The sequence below is a fragment of the Vanellus vanellus genome (genome assembly GCF_965231255.1).
Source record: "Vanellus vanellus genome assembly, chromosome: 1".
Classification (NCBI taxonomy): domain Eukaryota; kingdom Metazoa; phylum Chordata; class Aves; order Charadriiformes; family Charadriidae; genus Vanellus; species Vanellus vanellus.
Genome location: NC_138905.1, coordinates 103,312,274 through 103,336,758, shown reverse-complemented (window position 1 = coordinate 103,336,758; position 24,485 = coordinate 103,312,274). Strand labels below are relative to the sequence as shown.

The window sequence follows — 24,485 nt, the reverse complement described above, 5'->3', positions numbered from 1 at the left end:
CACAGGTCACAGAACTGTTTACTTCTGTATTGAGCCCATCTATTCAAGCTTAGTCCTTTAAGGTACAGGGATAGTGTTGATCTAATGAATTTTGTGAAATGGTGGTTTACCTGTGAAAACTTAAGAGCTAGTGAGTTAAAGGGATAGGAAGCTGTAGGTGGTTGCTTCAGATGCTGTTGAACCTTTCAATGAAATGTTTCTTCCTCAAAGCTTTGTCATTTCACACAAGCATGAAAAAGGGCTCAAAGGGATATGGAAGCTGTAGTACTCCCTCACCTCTCTCTCATGGCTCTGTTATACCACTGTTGCTTTCTTAGAGATGCTTTATCTGTCTTAAAAGCCTGTAGTGGAGGCTGAATGACCTCTGGAGGAAATCTAGAACTTCACTCTTTGGGTTTTTTTATGTGTGTTTTTTTGTGTAACCTATGTTTGCACAGAGGATGTGGAGAGCAGTTTATTTCCTTCCTCTCTGCAAGTCTGCTACTTGAATATGATTTCCCGGCTTCTTCTTTCTAGATTAAACTCTTCGTAGATTGTTAAGGATGTCTGATCACTCTCTTCTGCTGAAGAGGCTCTCATTTTAGCTGACCCATTTGTATCCTGAAGTCTGCTGCTCAGAACTAGAAGTGGCATTCCAGCTGAGGTCTTCTCAAAGTAGCGTATAGTAGAAGAATTTGTTTTGTACATCCTAATGTAGTGTTGGCTTTTTTTGTAGCAGCAAGAAATTTTCAGTCTGGTCTGCCATAACCCCTTCTCTCTGATTCTTACCCATTTCCTAAGGGTTCAGTCTATTTCACAGAATCACAGAATGGTAGGGGTTGGAAGGGACCTTCAGAGATCATCTAGTCCAACCCCCCTGGCCAAAGCAGGTTCACCTACAGCAGATTGGACAGAAACGCAACCAGGCAGGTTTTGAATATCTCCAGAGAAGGAGATTTCACAGAATCAGTCACAGAATGGTTGAGGTTGGAAGAGACTTCTGGAGATCACCTAGTCCAAGCCCTCCCTCTTCAAGCACGGTCAGCTGGAGCAGGTTGCCCAGCACTGCACCCAATTGGGTTTTGAGTATCTCCACGGATGGAAACTCGACAACATCTCTGCACAAAAAAAAGTGCTTCCTTGTGTTCAGGTGGAATTTCCTTTTTTAAATTTCTGTCCATTGCGTCTGCCAGTGAGCACTACTGAGAAGAGTAGTGCTCTTCATTCCCTCCCATCAAATATTTATACACATTGATGAGCTCCTCCCCCAAGTCTTCTCTTCTCCAGGCTTAACAGTTCCAGCTCTGTCAGCTTTTCCTCATTTGAAAGATGCCCCAGTTCCTTTATCATCTTTGTGGCCCTGCACTGGAATTCGTCCAGTAAGTCCATATCTCTCTTGTACTGGAGAGCCCGGAACTGGATACAGTACTCCAGGTGTGGCCTCACCAATGCTGAATAAAGGGGAAGGATCACCTCAACTGACCTGCTGGCAATACTTTGGCTAATACAGCCCAGGATATCACTTACCGCCTTTGCAACAGGGGCACACTGCTGGCTCACGTTCAACCTGGTATCCACCAGGACCCCCCCAGGGCCTTTTCTGCAAAGCTGCTTTCCAGCCAGGTGCCCCCCAGCATGTACTGGTGCATGGGGTGGTTCCTCCCTAGGTGCAGGACTTTGCACTTCTTCCTGAACTTCATGAAATTCCTCTTAGCCCAATTCTCCAGCCTGTCCAGGTCCCTCTGAATGGCAGCAGGACCATCTGGTGTGCCAGCAACTCCTCCTGGTTTTGTATTGTCTGCAAATTTGTCTCTACTGAAATTATGTTACGGGTTTTTCAGACCTCATCTTCAGTTTGTCAATTGAAAACTTGGTTTGAATTCTCATCCTGTCCTCCAGTGAGCTTGCATCACTCTTAGCTTAATATTTGCAAACTTTAACCTACATTCCACTGTAACATCAAGTAAATAAAAAATAGTTTTTGGCCCATGGCAGACCCTTTCAGAACCACATTAGATAATCCTTTAATTATGACAGTGCAATTTAAGTAACTGTTTTCTGTGGGTTTTTTTTCCCAAGAAAGTTGGGTATGCCAATACTATATTCTTTCATCGGGATCAAACTTCACTGGTTTCCTGATAACAGTTGCCTTGGGTAGAAGCCTCATTCAGATCAGGATGAATCCTGCTGCTGCTTTACTTATCTACCAGGCTGTTAACATTTGTTTCACACTTAGTAAGAAATGAACACTTTTGACCTGGTTGATGGAGAAACTTGATTTTGATCTGCCTGTGTTCATACCTGAGCATCACCATCTTCCTCCCCAGACACTTTAGAGTAAGAGGGTGAAGTGTGATGAATGTAGCGATCAAAAACTTGCTGCTATGAGAAGACAGGGCTGTCTTTGGCTCTGAAGTCTGCTATTAATGTTTGTTTCTTTTCCTGCTGGAATATACTGGAGAATCTGAGCACAATCCTGACCTGGTGCTGACTTTAACAAACATGCTGATCTGGTGCTAACTTTAGGAGACACACTGATCTGGTTGGTGCTGACTTTAGGAAACACGCTGATCTGGTTGTTCCTAACTAACTTTAGGAAACATCTCCTTCCATTGCCTTTGTTTAACTACGGGTATGTTTATATTGCCTATACTGCTGAGGAGGCTCATTGCAAGGCTGCTTGCATCCTCTTTGTGAAGGTAGAATGAACTTGGAAGCATTTTTAAAAAATGCTGAACATGTTTTTAGAAAGAAACAAAAGTCCCTTCTCCTAGGAATAGCAGAAATCAGTCTGAATCCCTCTCCAGTGCGAAGGCTGTTGAATTATTATTTTTTTTTTCTTTTGGTCATGGAAACATGAACTAAGTAGCTATTAAATAACTTATTCAGGCTGAAGTCAAAAGAACTTGAGGCAATGTGAGACAACACTCGTGAGTTTTCTGTCCCTCAGGTTATCTTGGCTTGTTTAATCATCCGATAACCTGTGCTGATGAAAGGGACTGATGCTAAGTTGGTTTACTTAGTAAATCTCAGGAGACAGAGGACTTCTACTTCCTTGATGGGTAGCAAGCAGAGATTAAAGTCAGACAAGGTCATCATATCCTGATGTTACAGGGACCAGAAGTTTAACTCTGCTGCTGTTCTCTTAATTCTCTGATGCTGTGCTTTGCAGGTAAAAAGGAACAGATTGGACTTTGAGGAACACTAAGTGTGTTGTCCTTGTCCTGCTGCTAGCTCTTCTACGACCATCTATTTTAAAAAGAAGCGCTGCATGGCAGGCAGGCTTGCTGCGGCACAGCTGAGGGGTAGGCAGCCTCTCTTAAGGCAAAAGACTAAAACTGCTACATGGGTCACAGCTCTTGGATAGTGGAGCTGGGGAAGGTCTGTGTGATGTAAAAGACTTGCAATGAATTCTCTTTTATTCATCTTGTGAACAAAACTGGGACCAATCTGAAATCCATTTTTCAGCCGAGGGAGAAAAAAAACCCAAAAGTTCTTTTATGGGTAAAAGTGACCTTCAACCCTTTGTAGGAGTGCAGTTTTGGATCTCCAGCCTGGGCTCTGGCAGCTAAGCCAGCTGGCACCCCCTAGAGCCAGGGATATGCATGGCATCGTTCGTCTTCCCTGTTTTTAACAGAACTGCCAAGCAGAAAAGTTTTGGCTGCTTACTAACAGTGGTGTCGTGGTTTAGGCCAAAATCCACTACTGGGGACCTGAGAGACCCCAGACGGGACCGACCAATGCTCCCCTCTACCCCTCTTCAAAGAGAGAGGCAGAAGAGGAAAAAGAGACTTATGAATTTAGAAGGAACTAAACTACTTTAATGAATTATTAATAATAAAATAAAAAGAAATAATGAAAAATATATACAAAACCGTATCAAGCTCCTGAGATTACAATCATGTCACCAACTGGCACTGGGGCAGTCCCAGGCTGGATGCAGTGACGGATGGGAACTGGATTCCAGATCTGGATTCAGGATCGGGATCACAGGCAGACGAACAGAGTCCTCCTCAGACGTCGGCCATTGAAGGAAGAGCCCTGACCCTTTGATCCTCAGCTTTTATACTGAGCGTGAGGCCGATGGGATGGAATATCCTGTTGGTCAGTTTTGGGTCACCTGTCCTGTCCGCTCCTCCCTGCAGGTGGGACCCCACTATGCTTTTCCGCTTCCGCCTGTCCAATGGGGCAAATAACAAAGTTGGTTGGCCTTGGGGGTTATAGCAATGAGTATAAGCAAGAGCCTCTCTGCATCCCATGCCTGGGCATCAGCTATAAACAATTGGTCTTATCACTCTGGGAGAGTGAACACTGTCTGCACAATATGCAGTTAATTTCAGTAGTTAGAAGAGGCCCAGCTAAGAAGCGAAGTTACTGAACAAAATTGGTTCTGTTTTACCTCAAACCAGGACAAGTGGCTGTATTCTTCCTTAGTTTTATTATCAGAAATTTGAGAAGAGGATTACAAATAATTATAAAGTATGAATCTAAGTAAATTGGTAGGTGTACTCAGTACATCAAATGTCTATTGCCCCTTTTGACTTCAGCAGTTCTATGAGGGAGATGGTCGGTGTGTTCACAAAATGGCATTAAGAGCCACTACTGGGTGGCAAATATGTCCCTGTAAGTAATTGAACGATGTGTCATTTATAAGCGGAAACCCGTAGGGTTTTGTTTTCTCTCAAAGCTTTAGTGATATTTCAGTTTGTGACTAGAAGAGCTGGAATTAGGTTTTTAACTTTTCTAAACCTGTGAGAATTGTTTAGGTAACCATCTGTCTTGTAACTGCAGTAAGTGTGTATATGCGACTTAGAAGCTGCATTGCCGTAGAGTGGATTCATTGAGGTCAAGTGCTGGCTCTTTGCTTTATAAACAAAACACCTTCAGTCAGTATTGAAATCTTGTCTTGGAATTTTACATTATTAATGTATCTACCTAGGACCTCAAATACAAAATGTTCTTATTGTATAATAAATGATGGAAATATTTTCTCTTTAAAACCATCAAAGCTGAGAAGGTGGGTAAGACTTCTGGGCTGTGGCCACATCCCCATGGTGCTACTATTTAGGTAACATTTTTATATGGGAGACTACAAAATCATATTAACTACACTCAGCAATTATACTCTTCTTGAGGCTTCTCTTTCCCTTCTCTTCACTGCCCTAAAGCTAATAAACCCTTTCATTTAAAGGTATTTTTGCACTCTAAAACATAAGTTCAATGCCTTTGGAGATCAGCATGCTGTGCAATCTTTTCTGTCTCCCTGCAGTGCCAGCTGGTTTTATGTGGTAAATGTAGTTGGAAACATAGACTGGGTTCTTTCCTTTTGTAAACCTCTGTCTTGGAGGTATGCCAGAGAACAAACACCTGTAAGACACATGTATAATCTGTGTGAGGGAGCTAGATACACATTGCATGGCCTGATTACATGAAGAGCCAGTGTACCAACTGTTAGTGCTTTTGCTTTTACAGACTCATCTGGAAACAGTTATCTTGAATATTTTTTTTCTTGAATGGACTTTCATGTTTTCTATTGTAATCTTGTGAATATTTTAATACACTTTTTTTTTCCCCATTACTGGTTTGCTGGACGAGTCTTAATCTGGTTAGGGACTGGGAAGGGAGGGGGACTGGAGTACACCATTCCTCTTTCTGACAGTATTCTTCAGTCACTGCAGTCTTTGTCTCACAGCTGGAGAGTTCACCATCTGAATTGTTACCCTGTATTACCACTAAGAAATGCAAGTGAAACTGTAGCAGAATTCACATAAGACAGAAATAGCTTCGTGGCAGGACAGCCTCTGAAAAAGGGGAGCTGACAGACTATCGGGTGCAAGTCATACAAGAATGGAAAATGCTTTCCTTAAACTGTGCTGCACAAATACTCTGGACTGGATAATATGACACTGTACATAGGATGAGAGAGAACATTAGTGCCACAACAAGGTGCTGTAGCTTTTGTAACTATAGAACATTTTCCTTTCCTCTGGCCATGCTGGAGCAATAACTCAAATGGGATTCGGGACAAGTAGGGGTGGAGAGAGACTTCATAAGAGGACTTTGCAAAACTCCTGTATTTCAAGGCCTTCGTTTTGCTGAAAGCTGAATCCTGAAGAAGATACTGTGTCTCACAGTTATCTTTTTCTCCTGGATGTAAATTCCTGAGCTCCAGTACTGACTCCTAGCTTTGGTGGAAGCAGTCTCTGAGAACCTGCCAGGGAAGCTCATTGTTGCCATGCTCTGAACACAATTGCCTTGTACCTTTTAGTAACAGATGAGCTTTTGCAGTGTAACGTAAAGCCTTTGCTCAGAACTTTTTTTCGGAGTAGCACATTTTTCCTTTTTAGAGGAGAGTGAGTAGGGAGAGGTGTTGACTTTCATGGAAGGCTTCAATGTTTATTCACAAACATGCCACTGATGGGAGCAGACCACTGCCTCCAAAGCTGTGGAGAACTGACACATACATGTTGCCTGAGTGCACACCTTCACAGGAAATCTGTATGTACTTAAGGAGGGGATGGAAAGTGAGTAATAGCAGTTTTGGCTGTTTGTTTTTCCACACTCCCAAGAACCACCCGCCTTCTGCTTCTAATTGTAAAGGATGACAGAAGCTAAAGCACTGGTGGCACATCCTAGTTTGTCCTCCTCTTGTTAAAGACAGTGGTGGCTGGGAAACAAATGAAGATATGCTGAAAAGAAATATCCTTACACTACCAGGGAAGAGCAAAATACAAATGCTACTGTTGTTGATTACTAGAAGTATGGTAAAACCCCACACAGGTCTGACCACGACACAAAAGATTACTTCAGCCTGAGGCTCTGGCTGACTGTCACTAGTACCATGTCACCCCGAGACCAGTTCAGCAGAGTTAGATAAGGTGGGGCTCAGCAACTCATTCAAGGCACAATCCACAATCACTTTCTTTTAAAGACACAATATAAGACACATTTTTACTTCAATTTAAAATGTTGCATTTTATTTAAATGTATGGAGATACTTTGTTATTTGCACTTAGAAAACACCTGCTCTCTAAATTTCCTCTTTCATTTTCTCAGAGGAAAAAAAAAAAAGATTAAAATTAGTGAAGCTAGGTCCCATGGGGAAGGGATTGTGCGTTGTTGGATTTGACCTGTTGGGTTAAGCATCTCTCTGCTGCAGCTGCTCTTGTTGTTTTGCTTTTAGCTCCTGATTATACCTATAGGGGGGGAAAAAAAAAAAAAGCACAGACTAAGAGTAGAACACCAGTTACAATAACAGTGTCTGCCTAACAATCTGTTCAGCAGAGGAGGTTTAAAATGACAATGGACTTGAGGGTGGACAGTCAGTATAGGATAGTTTAGTTCATGTAAGAAGTTCCAAATTAGTTGCTAAGTTTGCCTTATTCTTTGCCAGTACTGAAGCCAAAGAACTCCAAATTTTCCCACCAGAAATAATAATAATAAAAAAAAAAAAATGCTGCTCTGCTCAAGAGCCCTTTGATCCAGCTGGAACTGACATGATTCAACACTGCAAGCTGACAGAAATGCAAAGCTTATGAGAAGAAAGTCTAGGCTGTTTGTCAGTCAGACCTACAACTTTAAAAGAGTGCCTTAGACCCAGGAACTACAGCTTACATAGAGCATTCCTTAAAAAACGCCATAGCTATACTGAAAGTATTTAAAGCTTCAGTCCCACTCAACAATGTATCAAAAAAGTTCTGCAATGTTTAATTAATTGTTCAGTTCCTCTTGCCTGTTGCACTGACATTGAGGGTGTCAGAATTTCTACGTTTCTGGTTAAGATTAGGTGGTGTGAATGCTTAGTTATAGTACGTAGAGTAGCCCTTCTTAATACGTACCTCCATATTCGGAACAGTTGAGAGCCACCAGCACAGCCAACAAAGAAGTTCACAGCAAACAGACTCCAGTTTTTAGGAATAATAACTAGAGAGTACCTTGACCAAATAAGGCCTGTTGAATAAAAAGAAAAAGTTTAAAGATGGTAAGTCTTTCAAGTGAAATATTCAGACATTCCCTTAAGTTTGGAGACAGAATCATGGGACAGTTTAAGTAAACAAGTTTTACAGCTTCACATTAGACAATTGCTTTTTTTTTAACTTGCCATTTCTCAGTTAGAAGCACGTCAGTGCCAATGGGACAGCTATGGGTATGTATTGCATTTTTCAAAAATAACTAGACAAGAAGGTCAATCATCGTCTTAATATCAAACAAAGATCCTCTGTACTCTACAGTAGTCTAAACCTTGATTCTCCAGCACAGTTGCAGGGTAGTGGCATTTCGCTATATCCTGCTTGCTGCACCAGTTTAGAGATTACAGAATCCACCAGTCAAGAATGGTTTACATATAATGCAAAATGCACAGCACTGTGTCAGGTATCAAAATCAAGTCTGAAGAAGGGAGAAACTGGCAGCTGTAATTTTGATTTTCAGCTTTAGCTGCCACAAGTCCCGCCCCTGACAAGATCTGGTAGAAAGCCTTGAGTATGGAATATTGTTTCTGCCAGTGTGAAAATTCATGGCAGACAGCAGTGCAGCAGTGTGTGTACCATTGCTTCCAAGTTCTTTTAACACGTGGAAATTCTTTCCAGTTATGTTACTGTAACTACCCTACCATTGTTTAATCCCTTAACGTCTGTTCTAAAAAAGTCACTATATCCTGGACCAGTTTCCAAATTGCTTGACCTGAAGCAAAAGAGGTCACTTGGTGGAATGAGTGGTATCATTGTAACTTAAGAGATGAAACTCGTATCCTAACTCATAACAACTTGTTCTGGACAATTCCAAATTAAGACACGTGTAGAAAACTGTTATATAATTAATAACAAGAATAGGTCTGTCCTAGAATTATTGTGTGACAGCAATAGTGAGAGCTAACACATTAGAGTTAAGCCTTTTCTATAGAAGTGGATTAGCACTGATGGAGAATTTGGAAAGATGTGGATAGTTTTAGAGAGGGTGCTGTGTAAAAGCATGGAGCAACTTCGGCTTTACCTGTGGCCATTAGTACTGCAGACTGCGCTGTGCTGAGCTTTTCTGCTGGTCTGGTCATATCTGCCATTCCAGCACATACCAAACCCTGTAATGAGAAATTCAGTGAGCACCAGTCCAGTACCAGGACCTCCTGTAACAGATCAAACACTTTACAAGGGCAAGTTGCTTCACAGCTAAGTGCTTAGTCTATATGCATTATGCAGGAGATGGGATGCATTATATGAGCAGAATAATTAGACTCTTGGAGACATCATCCACTTCTAGTCACTTGTGGTAGGAATAAGAACACAGTTTTGGGGGGGTGCAACTGGCTTGCAATAAAATCCCAGACAGTGACAATTTTGTATTAGTTTAAGAACAAGGTTAATTTAAGCACAGCTGTTTAAGAAAACTGCTGGAAAACAAATTGTTTTTCATGCAGCAAGTTATCAAGCTTATCTAAAGAAGGCCCTTCTTCCTAAAGCTTGGGCTAAGATATTGCCAGTAAAGATGCAGGTGTGACACTATATAGTCTTCACTCAGCTTCATCTGACGAGGTAAAAGTGATTCTTTTTTAATATAATTTCAGTAAAAATAGAAAAATTCCAGGTGAAGTGAGGAACAGCTTGGCTGATCTACTTGACAACATTACTAGCAAACACACTGCTTGAGTTGTTTTGTTGTGTTATTGCCCTCTACTGGAAATAAAATTTCATGTTCATGTTTCAGGAGTTCACAAAAAATCCTCACCAAAAAACCCAAATCCCACAAATCAAAGAGTACTAGTGCTTTTAATTCACCGACTGCCACTAAGAACTCCTTTCGCTCCGATCAAGAAACCATTTTTCAAGGGTAGAGACTTTGTGTGCTGCCTCACTTATGGGACTGAAGTTGCTGCAGTGGTGCCACAAAGGTACAGACTTTCAGCACACTTCGGTAACTGCAGTAAATGCACCTTTGCAATGTAGGGGGGGGAAGTAATTTTAACTCCTCAGTGAAGAAGTTCACTGTGTGCTTTGAGAGGTCTTCCTGCATGTTCACAGAAGAAAAACCATCTGTGTATAAGATCTTTTGTTACAGCAGCAGTTGACAGCAGCCTGCTCAGAAGAGTTGCCCATATGCTCGGGCTCAAGAGCATGTTGCCTGGGAGAGCCTCTGAGAAAGGGGAAGGTTAACCACAGTTACTGCAGCTCCAGTTCAGATTAACAAGGAAACCAAGCTACAGCTTATAGGCCACAAGCAACGCATTGTGCTCTAAAAAGTTGGCATTCATACAAACTTATGAACCAGCTGGCAATAAGAAGAGCAGGTTATATCCTTGCTTGTTTTCAAACAAGAAGATCAAACAGCTTTATGATTTTAGAGCTCGTTTATTTTATCCGTACCGATAGAACAACTAGGAGGAGTACAGTGAATTAGGAGGAGACATATGCTTCACCTGTTCACATACACAGCCAAGAGGTGTAACCAAGTGAGAAGTAGAGCTGCACAGGAAACAGAGAGCTACTAATAGCCGAAATGGCAGTGGCTGCTCATGTTTTCTCAAGATTACCTTGCACTCTGACACGCTTTAACCTGCCTTCAAACTCTAAGGCTTAGGAATTGGCTTCCTTAAGATAGTCTTCAAACTCCCCAATCTCAGAAGAAATACCTGCTTTAAGAGTTTGAATTATACGCTAGCTCATGCCTATCTTGAGCAATAGTTAGTGTTTCACAAGAGAAAGCTTTTGTGAAACTTCCAGTTAAAAGTACAATTTTTCCACAAAGTATTTTTCCCCTGCTGTATCCCCTGCATGTTGTGCTATCTGTTATTAAGACTAATTTTGTTCCTCCCTGTACGTTAAAAGTTACAGCCTTGGTGTTAAATCTTCTGTAGGCTCAGATATCTGCTGGGAAATGACTGCTTGCTCAATGGGTTGCTGCAGATTGCCCTCTGACTGACATCCAGACACCAGCTGGCATATTTATACTTACCCATTTCATAATAGGTGCCCAGAAAAACACTGTTTTGGGACCTGAGGAAGAAGGGTGGAAAAAAGAAAAAAAATTATTCAGTGACATGTGGCTGTTTTAATACCCCATTAAGTTTTGAGTTTGTTTTATCTTTTTAAAGAACAAATTTTGTATATTAGCACAATTTCTACCACTGTTCAAGCTAAGCTCTATCACCTAATACTCTTAGTTCATCAACTCAGTGCATCAACCGTCAGTGGTATAATCAGGCCACCCATTTCTGCAAGAGATGAGTAGGATTTTGTATTTCCATTTTTAAGCAACCAAGGACACTACTGCAGGCAAAAGGCATTTATAATGAAAAGAGTTAGGATAAGGCCAAGGAATAGTGAAGACAGTTTCTATATAATGATTAAAAGCTACTCTACAGCTGTACAAACAGAATTAGTATGTGAAATCTTTGTGTACTGAATCTTATACACTAAAACCTCAAAAATTTTTATTGCTGGTACTGTTTAAAGTCAGTTGTTCCTTCCCTTCCCAAATCACAGCCTAGCTTTTGATGACACAGAAGACATGCTGCATGGCAGCATTAACATGGTTAAAGTGAGAGTAGAAATTGTGAACATAAGTAGCAGAAACTGTCACAAGGAAAGTGTCCTCACTCACCTTTAATCCGCACCTCTGAATAACCATGTCTTTCTAGCAGAAACAATGCTTTCCACCCAATCAACCCCACACCCCAGTAATTTACCAATAGGCAAAGGAGAGTTATGGGGGAAGAGGGGCAAATCTACAGAAGGAAGGGAGAAATTCAATGGAATGGGTTCTGCAGGGGGAAACATCTCTCTTACACATATCTTACAGCGGTACTAAAACGACAACTGGTTGGTTAAAGCAAAGTACTGTAATGCCACACCTACAACAAGCAGACTGCCAAACACTCCAGAAATCATTAATCTAGGACTACTGCTTGAAGTCTTAAAAGAGAGACCACAATCCAAAGTATCAACCCACCACACTGGGAGACGGTCAGGACACTGGTTCCAATTTCATCAAAACACATTAAGTTTTAGGTCTCACTAGGCCACTGCTCAGCATTCTGATAACATGCAGGATGAAGCCAAGTTTTCACTGTAATATGTTACATATTATGAGTAAAGTTTTTAAATATAAATGATAAAAAGGAAGCAATCAAAGTTCTAGTGCTCATGCGAGCTAATTTTTCACTAAGAATTCAGCCTTAAAAAGGCCTTGAAGTAACGATTTATACTCCCTGTTTTAAGCACTCTCAGGTTTGAAACTCTGACTTGGGAAAAATTAAACATCAGGTTTCTACAGCAAGCACCTGTGAAGCAACTCAATTTGGTGGGTAAGACTACTTGTTAAACATCAGTTGTTCCATCACCTTAAAGCCAATTAAGCCCTGTAAAAGGGCAGGGCAACTGCAGCACAGAATACAACAAAAACTGGCTTGGCAGCTTTGCATAAAGCCCTCTTAGACCCACACCACTTGTGAGAGCAATCAAGTTTCAAACTGCAGTTAATAACTACTAGCACATTATTTTTCACTTGGATAACTGAACATTTTACCTACACAGGATTTAACTTTTTTGGGGATGCATGGGGTTGTGCAGCCACTGAAACTATCTAATATTGTTGAATAAACACAGCTCAATATTCATCCTTTAAAGATGTAAACTTCAGTTACTGTTCTCTTAGGCAGCTACTTAGTATATCAGTATCAGCCTTCAAATATAGCTGTTTTTAAATCAGTCTTACAGAGTTCCCACAGATGATAGTAATTAAAGCTACTTCTATTTTCTTCTGAAGAACAAATACAGATTTGGAGTACTGGAGAGTGCAATGTAAGTATAAATTATTAAATTGTTATTCCCTAAACAACTAGTAAAGTTTCCAAGAAGACTGACATTGATTTTTATTAATAATAGATAACTTGATAATTTAAAACTGCTGACTACAAAAGTAAGAAACAATTGAAGACAAGTAAGGTACCAAGCCAAGCTTGTTAAGGGAACACGTCAAATGCCGTAAGCAGAACACCTCTCCTGGAGGTGCGCCAGTAAGCACCCAGCCAGGGCGAGCTCTTCACAGATCCTGACACAGAATTTTTCAAGGATAAATTTGACAGCAGCACATCAGAGCAGGGACATACCAGAGGCTAATTTGGATATCACGTGTGTGACCAGTTCATAGAATTTGACTTCTATTAAATGTAAGAAATCTTTGTCCTGGAGAGTTTAGTTTGATCAGGCAAAGTGAACCAAAGAGGCCAAAGGAGAGGGAGTACAAGCTCAGTCCGTGCTTCCCCGAGGCTGCCAAGAGCCATGTTCCCTGCTCTGTGGCAGCCAGGGGAGTTGGTGTGCCGTACCCCCGGCTCTTTGTTGTCCTTCAGCAGCCTTGCTCTATGCAATGCCAGACAAAGAAACAGCTTTTCAGACCAGGCATCAATTATTTTACTGGAAGCTTGCTTTGTTACAGAAACAAAGTAAGCATTGTTCTTAATTTCTTACAAGTGATTGATAATTTAATGATAATGACACTTATATTCCTAAGTTAGACTAGAAACTTAGATATCACCAGAGAATATGTGAGCTTTTTATTATTAACCAACTTGGTTTGCGACATCTATTGCATAACTTTCTCACAGACCCACCTTCAAGACATTCAAGGCTGAAACAGAAGTGATAGAAGCTCTGTTTCGATACCTGCTTGCTCTGTGGCTTTTCTCACTTATGTCACCAGTATGGATTATGGCAGATATATATGTATATACACATAGACACACAGAGTCCCTAAAAACTGGATTGGTTTTTTTTTTTTTTTATTGCTTTCAACATTATGATGGTGAACAAAGGTGACCCACAGGCAGTTCCATGAAGTGAAAAGCACTGCAAGAGAACTTCCAAAGTCTTTTTCAATTAGTACTACAGTTATGATAAAAACCAAACATAGATGTTCCCATTGCTCACCATGCCTTGTATTCAATAAAAGTAACTGCAAACTGCCACATTTCATACAGGATGAATGCAGCACTCAAAGGCTTGGCACCTTTACAATGGAAGTGCTGGGCATATCGACTCTTTATAAAAGTTACATTCATGTTAAATATATATATTGGTCTAGTGAATTCTGTACAAATCAGACATTTTGATAACTGCAGTTTTCACTCTTTAATTATGATTTCTTTAAAGCAACAGCTTTCATTTCAAAAGAGGACCGTTATAAGAGGATGGAGCAACTGACTAAAAACTAAAGTCCATTTTCACAGTGTATATTCCAGGTAGGTGAAGAGTCAAGGATGCATATCACACTGAAACAAAACAGTGGGAACAGCAGCCTATGGAATTTTAGGATTTTATCGAGCACTCTTTTTAACTGCCCTATGCAATGTGTTTACATGACAAACATCACCTAAATGGCCACTGAAGTAGATCATTTTACAAGAAGTTTCTCTCTAGTAACACAAAAAAAACATGTTTGCTCAAGTAAAGGTAAGCTTTAGGTCAGGTAAGGGTAGCTCATTTCATGGAAACTTGAGCCCTTCCATTCCCACAGGAGCGCTTCAGCTACGACAGTGGACTCAAAGGGCACGAGTTGTCTTCAGTAGGAGCGCCAGATTCAGCAGAAAGAAAACAAAGCAAGCGGCATCTTGGTTCAAACCAGAGTACACCTAGAGACCGGAAATCCTTGCAGTGGTCCCCTCTATTTTTTCAGCACACCCATTCGAAAGAATTGACTGCTGAAGCCTTCAGGCCTCTTTGGAAGCCATCGCACCCCCCCGGGTTAGGGTCGGGTAGCCCAGCCGGTTCCTGCACTCAAACCGTGGAGTAACACGACAGTGACGCTCAAGTACCCCCCTGCACTGCAGAAGACGGCAATAACAAAGTCTTGTCTGGATTATTATTTTTTTTCTTTCCAAAGAAAATAAGTTTTCCCTTAACTAGCAGGACCCCGCTCTTCGGCAGCACCCCCCGTGGCAGAATCACGGTCAGAGGCTCTACCCTGAGGCCCCGACCCGCCTCCCCCCTCTCCCGGCAGGCGGGCACCCCTCCTAGTCCCGTTCTCGTCCCTGTCCCCCCGCCCCGTCGGAGCCCACTGCCCCAACGCTCTGGCACCCCCGCTGCCTCCCATCTCAGGGACGCCCCGCACCCCGCCTCCTCCCTCCGCGGACCCAACTCGGCCCCCCCCCCCCCCAGTCCCCCCCCAGTCCCCCCCCAGTTCCCGGCCCCTCTCGCGGCAGCGGCGGCCGTTGTGCCCCGTTACCTGCCGGGTGGTTGTAAAAGGGCCGGAACCGCGGCGGCAACATGAGCTCGATGCGGTCGAGCAGGCGGTGGTAAGAGGCGCGGAGCCCCGCGACAGCGGCCGCCATGTCGGGACGGTGTGAGAGCCGGACGACAGCAGTGGCGGCAGCGGGCCACCGATTAGCCGGCAACTCCGTCCCTCCGCGACCCACCGTCCTTCCACCGCCCCCAGCGAGCCCCGCCTATCTGTCACCCGCGTGCCTGGGGGTGGGTAGGAGGAGCGTCGCTCCTCGCGCGCTGATTGGCGGCCGCGGCAAGAGGCGGGGCGGGGCGAAGAGGTTCGGGCAGCGCTATTGGTTAGGTGGCCTGTCCCCACCTCGTGAGGAGAGCCGGCACCAGCGGCACCCTGGGGGTCTTCGGGAAGGGCACGGGCGCCCGGCTCAGAGATGGCCTCCAGCGCCGCTTCACTGTCTCATTCAAGATGGCCGGCGCGGGAAACACTGGCCGTCGGCTATATGCCCAGACCCAAGATGGCCGCCTTGTGGCTTCAACGTTTGGCGCGAGAGCCTGTTTGACCGGCGGAGCCGAGCGCGTTGACGCCATCCGTCAGCTACACGACGTGCCCTCCCCATTCGGGGAGGGGATGAGCGTCCCGTCCCCCCGGTCCTGCGGCGCCGTTACCAGCTCGCGCGAGACTCTCGTAGTCTCGGAGCGCTTGCGCCCCCTCCCTCGCGGTGGGGGCGGGGCGCCGCGGGGGCGGGGCGCCATGCCCTGGGGGCGGGGCGCGGAGCCGCCGCCGGCCCCGCCGCCGCTGCTGCCGCTTGCTCGCTCGCTCGCTCCCTCGTCGGTGCTTCGGTGCGAGGCGGGCGCGAGAGCGCCGCGCGGGCGGGCGAGCCGGACGGTTGGTTGGTTTCCATGGTGATCGCGCGGGGCGGCCGTTACCAGCGGAGCGCCCGGCACCCCTTCCTCCGCGCGGGACCATGTCCCGCGGGCACTGCCCCCACCTGCTGTGGGACGTGCGGAAGCGGAGCCTGGGGCTGGAGGAGCCCGGCCTGCTGCGGAGGCACTACCTGGGTAAGGGCGCGGCGGGGGCGGGCGAGGCGGGCGCCGGCGAGCCGTTCTTAGCCCCCCCCCCCCCCCCCCCCTTCCTGAGGTGAGGAGGGGGCCGGGCGTCCCTTCCAATCGCCGCTCCGAAGTTTCCGGTGCCCCCCCCTCACCCCCCCGAGGCCGCCGAGGGCCCTCGGAGCTGTTGCCCGTCGCCTCTCGGCCGCCTCGCTCCTTCCCTGAGGGAACTGTTGCATGAGGGAAGGTCCAACCGGGAAGTTGGGCAACGGGCGGATCGCGGCGGCTCAAAAATAGACCGGGAGCCGCGGTTTCTGTCCCGGCTCCTCCGGATTTACTGTCCCTGACCCTCCTAAAGATTGCTAAGGAAAATAAAAAACGAAAAAAAAACCCCAACCACCCCACGTCAGTGCCGAGATAATGGCGTGATTGTTCTCCGGGGAAAGGGGGCTTTTTAGGTGTTTCCTGGGTTTTGGGAGCTGAATGTTGGGCTGAGCTACTTGGACGTGTTCGGTCCCGGTTTGGTTGGCGTGTCTTTGTGTTCACAACTGCTCTGCAGCCATCGGAGGGGAGCGGGGGGGTGGCGGGGAAGGAGGGGGGGATGGGGGGGGGTGTTCTCTGAATACGCTTCGCCTTCAGCTTCTTCCTGCTGTCTCTTTCAGGCGCTAAGCTGGTTATTTTCACTTTCTAAGTGCCGTAAGTTAAAAATAGCGATAGTTTCAGTTTACGAGGCTTCGGGGAGGTTTCTTTAGTGTAAGAGAACTATTGATGTTCTCTGTAATGGCGCAGGTCGCGCGCGTTGTGTATCTCCCCCTTCCCAAAAATATATCCTTAAAAAAAATTATTCACGTGTTTTTGGAGGTGTGGCGGTCTAGTGCATATATCATAATGACACTCTGATTTGGGGTGGGTGGCTCTCCAGGGAAGATGGCTTATTGGTCGCAAGCACATTCCTTTGTGCTTGTGTGGCAAAATAATTCGTGCTTTTGAGTGGAAACGTTGAGTACTTGAGAGGAAACTTATTCACGGCATTGTAAAAAGTGTATCTTTGGGTATCTCCTAGGCATTTCTGACTGTGGTTGGTATTGGTTTTCATTTGGTTTCCAGCTGGAATTTAAGGTGGCATATCACATTACCAAGTAGTTTTCTGTTTGTGGTCCCCGAGCACTCAGTAATCCAGAAGAGGTAATTGAGAAAAGCAGGGCTGTTCCCAGTAGGTTTCTACCTATTACAGAGAGGGTGTATGTTTGTGTACCACTTACATGTACATAAGTCCTCTGGAAAAAAAAAGAATTGACATCCTAAAATTAAAAAGGTTGAAAACTAACGGTCTAACTGCTTTTTACTTTTGTTATGTTTTGACAGCTGTGCTTGGTCAAGTCTTAGCTGAGGATTGTCCTAACTTTTAGTGATCAAATATAGATATCATTCTGACTGTATACTTAAGGATTTTAATTTTTTTGCCTGATTCAATTGGAACAGAAAAGCTCAATGTTAAAATCAGGACTGTAGTGGTAGATTTTGAAGAAGCATCGTAAGACTTTTTCTTTTACAGGATTGTGTCTCTGACAGTTGAAGTATTAAGATTTGATCAGTAGAAATCATCCTCCCAAATTTATTAAGATCTCTTTTCTGGCCACTGCTCCAGTAAAATGTGTATAACTAGTTAAAAACAAAATCCCCCTGGTGACTAGGTTAAGGTCGTTTATTTGCTCTTTTTATTTAACTTGAACATGTTCAGTAGCTTTATAGTCTTGAGAAAATAAGACCTGGGATTGGCCTCCCACTGAGTTGATGGTAAGATCTGCATTGGTGGTGGTAAGAATTGCTCAGTCCTTACTGACTTGTGCCTTTAACAAAAGGCTGTAAGCTGCTGCAAGGAACTTCAGTCACATTCTGGAGTTGGTATGTGGTGTGCTTGTATTGTAGAGCCATCTCGTTTGTATTCAAAATGGCATTTATGGCCTTAATAGACCCACTAATGTTGCCGCTAATCAGATGTGATTGCATCCATGCAGATTTACCAGATGTCCCTTTTTATGTGCAGTTTAGTGTATATATGGGTCTTTTCTCTTTCAGACTTCAGCAATTCAGTATGTAGGAGTTTCGTTGTTTCGACACAGATTGAGATCGCAGTGAAGAGAGATGGGTGTCATAGATTGTTGGTCATTGCTGATCTAGTCTGAATGGGAAGTAAGGTCTTCCTATTTATACTGTTTTTATACTGTCTAAACAGTCTGACAGGCAGAACAAATGCAAGTCAAGCATTTCATTTTGACTTAGTAATAGTATTGGGAAACCCAAGACATTGCCTGTGTGCTTTTTTTGCCTTTTTTTTTTTTTTGGTTTGTTTGTTTGGAGTTTTTTGGTAAATGTGTCAGAACAATTCTGGATACCAGTACAAAAAAAAAAATAGGTTATATGTCTCTTCGTTGTCTGCTGTTCTTTTTCAGCCAGCAAATCGAAGGAGAAGCCTCATAAGCAAGTCCATAACTAACAATGCAGTTAAATGTGTTGGAAGGAAGATGTGTATGTATGAATGATACCTGCATAGTGAACCATCTATTTGGATGGTGTTGTTATGCTGCAATGTAAAATATAGGGAATATTGAAGGTGACTATGTATTGAAGGAAGACGTCTGAGAACTAACTACTGTTTCCTATTTACTCTGTGTTTTAGTTTCATGTGAACCGGCAATCAAGTGGCACTCTATTTATAGCCTCTTTCAGCTTTCGAAAACAGCTGCTCCAGGAAGGACCTGTGCATCATACTGTACCTTCCCATGCAGATAGTTCACTAGAACTTATGTACTTGCAAAACTGATTTTGCAAGATCTCTAAATAATTGCTCTGAAACCTAGTCATTTCTGGACAGGGTTCTTGAGGATAGTCTTGTGGAGATGGACCAATACATAACATACTTGGGATGTGTCTTCCAGATGTTATAATTTGGTAAGAATTCCCACTGTCAGCATAGAGGGAAAATGTGGGTCTTATCATTGTATGTTAGCTACATTTTATTCAGCATTTGTGGGCTAATTAGTCTCAATTTCAGATAGTGCTTGTTATTTGAAGATTCCAGAGAAATCCAAGCATCAGGCAGGCCATCAGTAATGCTCTTTTCTTTGATTGAGTTTGGACATCCTCTTAGCGTAATGCTAGTGGGAGGAATCCTGCTGCTGGATCATGGATGGAAACTGAGTTTCAGGCTACTTTCAGTTGTTAAACACATCACAGTGCTTTTACATGGAAAAACAATTTAAATTCTGCTTTGAAACTGGCAAATGTAATTATTCAGTCATGATACTTTCCCAAGTATCCTTAAATCTTTGTTGCAATTTTGTATCATTGGCAATATTTCAGTGACTAATGAATGCATCAGTTCTGGTAGTAGGTCAAGTGTTCGGTGCCATCACAATGAAGGCCTCTATGTGGATGAAGTATAGCATACAATAATTTGACTAGAGAGGTAGCAGTATCGGTTTCTTGCAAGAAAGAGGTGAGTTCATAATTCCTCTGAAGTATTTAATGTGATGGGTTTATTTGCTTTTCTGTGAAGGGTCATGCTGCTGAGGATGGCTCTGTTTAGCCAAGGAGGAAGACTGAAGACTTTTTGTTTGTTTGTTTGTTTTGTTGTGGTTTTTTGTTGGTTTATTTTTGGTTGGTTGGTTGGTTGGGTTTTTTTTTTTTGGTGAACTGGCATAGGAGGTTATCCAGAGAAAATCTATTAGTCTAAAATAGTTTGCAGAGAGGAACTATGCCGTTTCTTTGCTCAGCGTGATTGTCAGAAGTTGTGGTGCTTGATACAATGGAAACAAGTATCAAAATAAGTCAATTCTCTCTAGTCTCTGACATCCTTGATCATATACTATTTAGAACATCTTCTTTCCTTGTGATATAAAATTTTCAAGCTTGCCAGATTTCTTAGAGATAGTGTTGTGTGATGCTGTCTCCTGAGCTTCCCTTCCCCCTTCTTTAAAGACTACTTCATATCTTAGGGCAATTTGTTGTGAGGGTGTGACCTTTTTAATACTACATTTTTCTCATTCTGTTTTTTAGAGATTTGGCAAAGGTTTGAAATTTATAAATAAACTGTAAGAAAACCAGTAGTTAGGCTCATTGTGGTCAAATTTTGTAAAGTTTCAACAGCTGTTGCTAAAAAGAGAACTGTAAATGTATTATCCTGTAGGTAGGAAATAGGAGAACTTAGTAAACTAATCGGGTGTCAGTAGCTCCCCCTCTTTATCGAGATGAACCATAGTAAAACCAAAACTAATTACAGTTTTGAAGTAAGTTAATTGCCCTGTTCAGAGGTAGAGTTGAAAAACAGGACAGGCAAGGATAGATGTTATATGTATTGACAGCAGAATAGTTTTGATATTGACTGTGTTACATTCATTACCTTATTAGTTTATAAGACTGGTAGTGGCTCATTGAATGTAGATAGAATTGGGTATTGCTGTTGAACATTTATTTCTTCCTAAAATACATTGCCCAGGGTACAAGAGTGAAATTAATTCCGTAAAATACTGAAAACTTTCGTTCTCTTTGTTGCTTTTCCTTGGACAAACAAGCAAAACCCAGCAGAGATGGAAACTTGAATATTAGGGATAACAACTAGAAAGATGTGTTATTTTCCCCAATTTTTGCTTCAGCTATATTTCAATATGTGGTATCTTATTCTTTGAAAATAATGCAGAGTAAGAAGGGTCAGACAGCTTTAAAATTATCAGCTTTGTAGTCGGTGCTCTTGCAGACATGGAGATAGTCACAGAGCATTTAATCAGCCTTTCTTCTTTAATTCTTTGCATAATACTTTTGATGTTCAGTTATTTTCAGGTGCACTGTTACATTTGATGTCTTAAACCTCTGGCATTAATTTTCTTTGCCAGCATGAATTAAAAACTCTCATTTGTCACAGCTCAAACCTGGAATTGGTAGAGATGTTTTATGTTGTTTTTCCTTCTACAAGTCTAGCAAATGAACTGCTGCTTGAAAAAGGACCTGATTGTCTGAATACGAAGACATAAATGATTGACTGCTGTTTTAGTGCAAACAGCGTAGTTTCCTGATGTGCAGCATCTTCCACTACACTTTGGTGTGTGCCCAGAAAACCAGTTCTGTAGTGATATATTCTGGCACACACCAAATACTTTGTGAAACTAGACTAATTGAAGATTTAAGAAAAATAGAGTTGAACTCCCCTAATTTTTTTCATTAGTGATGCTTTCTGAATAATAGAAATAGGCAGAGTCAGAATTGAAGTTCACAGTGTAATGAATGAATTAGAGGAAAATACATCTTTGAAACAAAACCAAACATCTTTTAATTGCTCAACCTAATATGTCGGGCAGGAAATTTGCTATAGTCATTGGATTTTCAGTAGTTGTATAGAAAAGTTTTAAGATGCATAAGAGCATTTGCAGAAAAAGAGTGTAACTTGTAATTGTAAAAAAACACAAGACAGTACAGTGATCAGGTATGGCCTTAAACTAGATATGTTGTGGATTTTTTTCCTCTCTTAATAAAAGCAAGACTTAGCGACTATAGTCCTTAAAAAATTACAGATGGGCAATTGAAAGAGCAGTGTGTCATCGAGACCTGTTGATAACAAATTGAATTTGGAGGAGTTTAATGAAGAGACTATATTGAAAATGAATTCCCTGATACCATCTCATTTAAATTGGTACTAAGAAATAGACAGGCACAATGCATATGTATAAAATAGCTTTTTTAAAAAAATGTTAGGGGTGATCCTAGCACTTTTTTTCTGGTTCCAAATAAATCAACTGAGATAATAAAGACACCCATTTTAAATGTTTTAATAGAATAATTTGTAGAAAGTAACACTCTTGTCAGTAAAGGAAAGTGAAAACATAGTATAGCAGAATCATCTGGACAAGGCAACAAATAAAGAAAAGCTGGCTGGTTATAATTTGGTACGTATCAGAAAACCAGGAGAGGTGTGAGCTGGGAGTCAGGATTAAGGTTGCATGAGTACTTCTGGTGGCTAAGTGCTGAATACTTAAATTTAATTTCAGTCTAATAAACCTTCTGTTTTCTTTGGGATTATTGCACTCGTAGACTAAGCTATGGAAGTTGAGGCGCAGGAGCGAGTTGGACCTGCAAGTAGTTCAGCCATGTAGCACTACACTATGTAAATATGATTGCTTGTTTTGCTACTCTCTCAGGAATCTTTGCTTATAGTTACCAATATCATTGACCTTGTCTCAGTTACATCTTCCTTCTGTGTTTTGTGGTTTAGTTGTTATCATTTGTGTTACTGCTTCTGTCTCATCAGTGTTGTCCCATCTTGCTCCTACTCAGTGATAAAGTGTTGACAATCACTTTAGTATATTGCCTTTTTTAAAAAAATAATGTGATGTGCGGGATCTGGGATTACTTGGTGCCTTCTGTCACTCTGTCCTGAAATAAGAGAATAATTTCCAATGTCAGTTTTCCAGATGTTGGGGATTGAGAGGAGTACAACTTCTGTTTTTTATGTACTAACATCTATTTGTGAAAAAATGTAGACTCTTAGAGATCACATTATTATGTTATTTGGTGGGGCTAGTTTGCTGAAGCTTAGTTTTAGGGTTTTGTTTTTTCTATTTTTAAAGTACTGTCTAGAGCAGATGTTATTATCAATGAACCTACATACTGAGTTTTGATGTTTTAATTTTCTAAGTCACCAACTTTTGTGCTGCTGTTGTATCTTGACACACAGCATAAAAACATTAATGGAAGGGGCATTTCTAGCATTGTATACAAATACATCCAGCCTAAGTGGAGCTAGAAGGAAATGATCAAAAATTGGTACAACCATTTCAGATTGTAGAGTTTCTGTCCTTCAGAAGAAACTCAAGAGGTCTTTTAAGTTGTCTGCAAGTTTGGTCAGCTTTGCTTGACATGGGCTGAATTATACAGATATACTTTTTGTTTTTTAAGGGATTAACCTTATGTGTAATGTCTGTGCACTGAACGTTAATCATGTGTGTTAATGGTTGCCAAGAAGTATGAAGGTATGTAGGCGTGTTGTAGTCCCAAGGCTTTGCACGTATAATTATATTATTTGAATTATACTCAGTCTTGGGATGCAAATGTATTTGCTTTATGTCCTTTGGAGTCTTGATTTTCTTAGGCAAACAGCTGGAGACTGTAAAGATTTGTGTGCGCTTTAAATATCTTGTCATTTTTGATTGCAATATTTCATTGAATTTACACTGTATGCTTTTAAAGACAATCTTTGTACAAAGAATGTATTTGCTTTGTAAATAACTGTCTGTCTTGATACTGAGTGTTTCAGACAGCTTCTTAGTTAAGTTGCACCTTGATCTTGTAATAATGAGCTTTGGATACATGAAAGCTGTCTCTTGCTGCAAAAACAAGTTGTGTACTGCATGTACTGAATTTGTATTTAAGGATGAGGCAGTTATGTGGGAGATGACTCTAGATCTATTTCTTTTATTTATTTTTTTAGTATTTTTTTTTCCCTGTACCCTTCTTCCAGTTGGACTGCTTCCATTAACTGCATTAGGGTAGACCATTAAGCATATCTGTGTTTAGTCACTTTTAAGTTGTTGCTCTGCAGTACTATGAGTTCTTGTGACTTTGCTTGTGATTCCTGATCTTCTATCCCTGAATGTCCCCAAAATAGTCTAGTGGGATATAATTGATCATGTATCAAGAACTTGTTGACAGTTGAGACTAGTCCTGTCCCAGCAGTAAGGAAAAAGATCAGTTCTGATATAAAGTATGCCAGTCTTCAAAGAAAGCTGGATTTTTCACTGATTAAGTGGAAGTCAGCGTTTTCGTGTCTTTGGGGCTTAGTGCGTTGCTGATTCAGATATGTCCCAAATGCTTTTGTATGTGTTGAATCATTAAATATTGAACATGAATATCATGAGATGGAATCTGAGTCACATCAATGAATTTTAATATCCCCTTATTTTCCTCATTTTGTTCTTCAAGGATTTGCAGGCTTTCCTCAGGAAAATTGAACACATCATTAATGCTGCTGCTTTCTACTTAGCAGATGTCACGAGGATGAGGATCCATCTTTCCCCGCCCTGTGAACTGAATGCATTCTGAACCATAAGTGATGATATTCAACCTCTATTGAACTACTGAAACTTCACCAATATAGCAAACTATTATATAAAACCAAAACCACCTCTTTATTTAGGTTACATGGCTTTGTTGTTATTATTATTATTATTGTAGTGTATTCCCATTATTTACATTTCCTAGGAAATG

At 42.0% G+C, this 24,485-nt stretch overlaps 2 protein-coding genes across 8 annotated transcripts in view; one reads left to right on the top strand and one right to left on the bottom strand.

Moving 5' to 3' along the window:
* Positions 1–6,933: 6,933 nt before the first annotated feature.
* On the bottom strand, positions 6,934–15,425 carry MPC2 (mitochondrial pyruvate carrier 2). Its single transcript, XM_082489026.1, has 5 exons — positions 15,190–15,425; positions 10,924–10,964; positions 8,971–9,055; positions 7,818–7,929; positions 6,934–7,175 (listed from the first exon to the last, which is right to left on the bottom strand). The coding sequence occupies exons 1-5, from the start codon at positions 15,293–15,295 to the stop codon at positions 7,118–7,120; spliced, it is 402 nt and encodes a 133-aa protein (XP_082345152.1). The 5' UTR covers positions 15,296–15,425; the 3' UTR covers positions 6,934–7,117.
* Positions 15,426–16,014: 589 nt separating this feature from the next.
* DCAF6 (DDB1 and CUL4 associated factor 6) overlaps positions 16,015–24,485 on the top strand; it is an 89,867-nt gene continuing 81,396 nt past the window's right edge. For all 7 annotated transcript variants that reach the window (XM_082498333.1, XM_082498332.1, XM_082498331.1 and 4 more), the window contains exon 1: positions 16,015–16,241. In XM_082498333.1, coding sequence (XP_082354459.1) covers positions 16,148–16,241 — 94 coding nt within the window. In that variant the 5' untranslated portion in view covers positions 16,015–16,147. The remainder of the gene's footprint in view (positions 16,242–24,485) is intronic.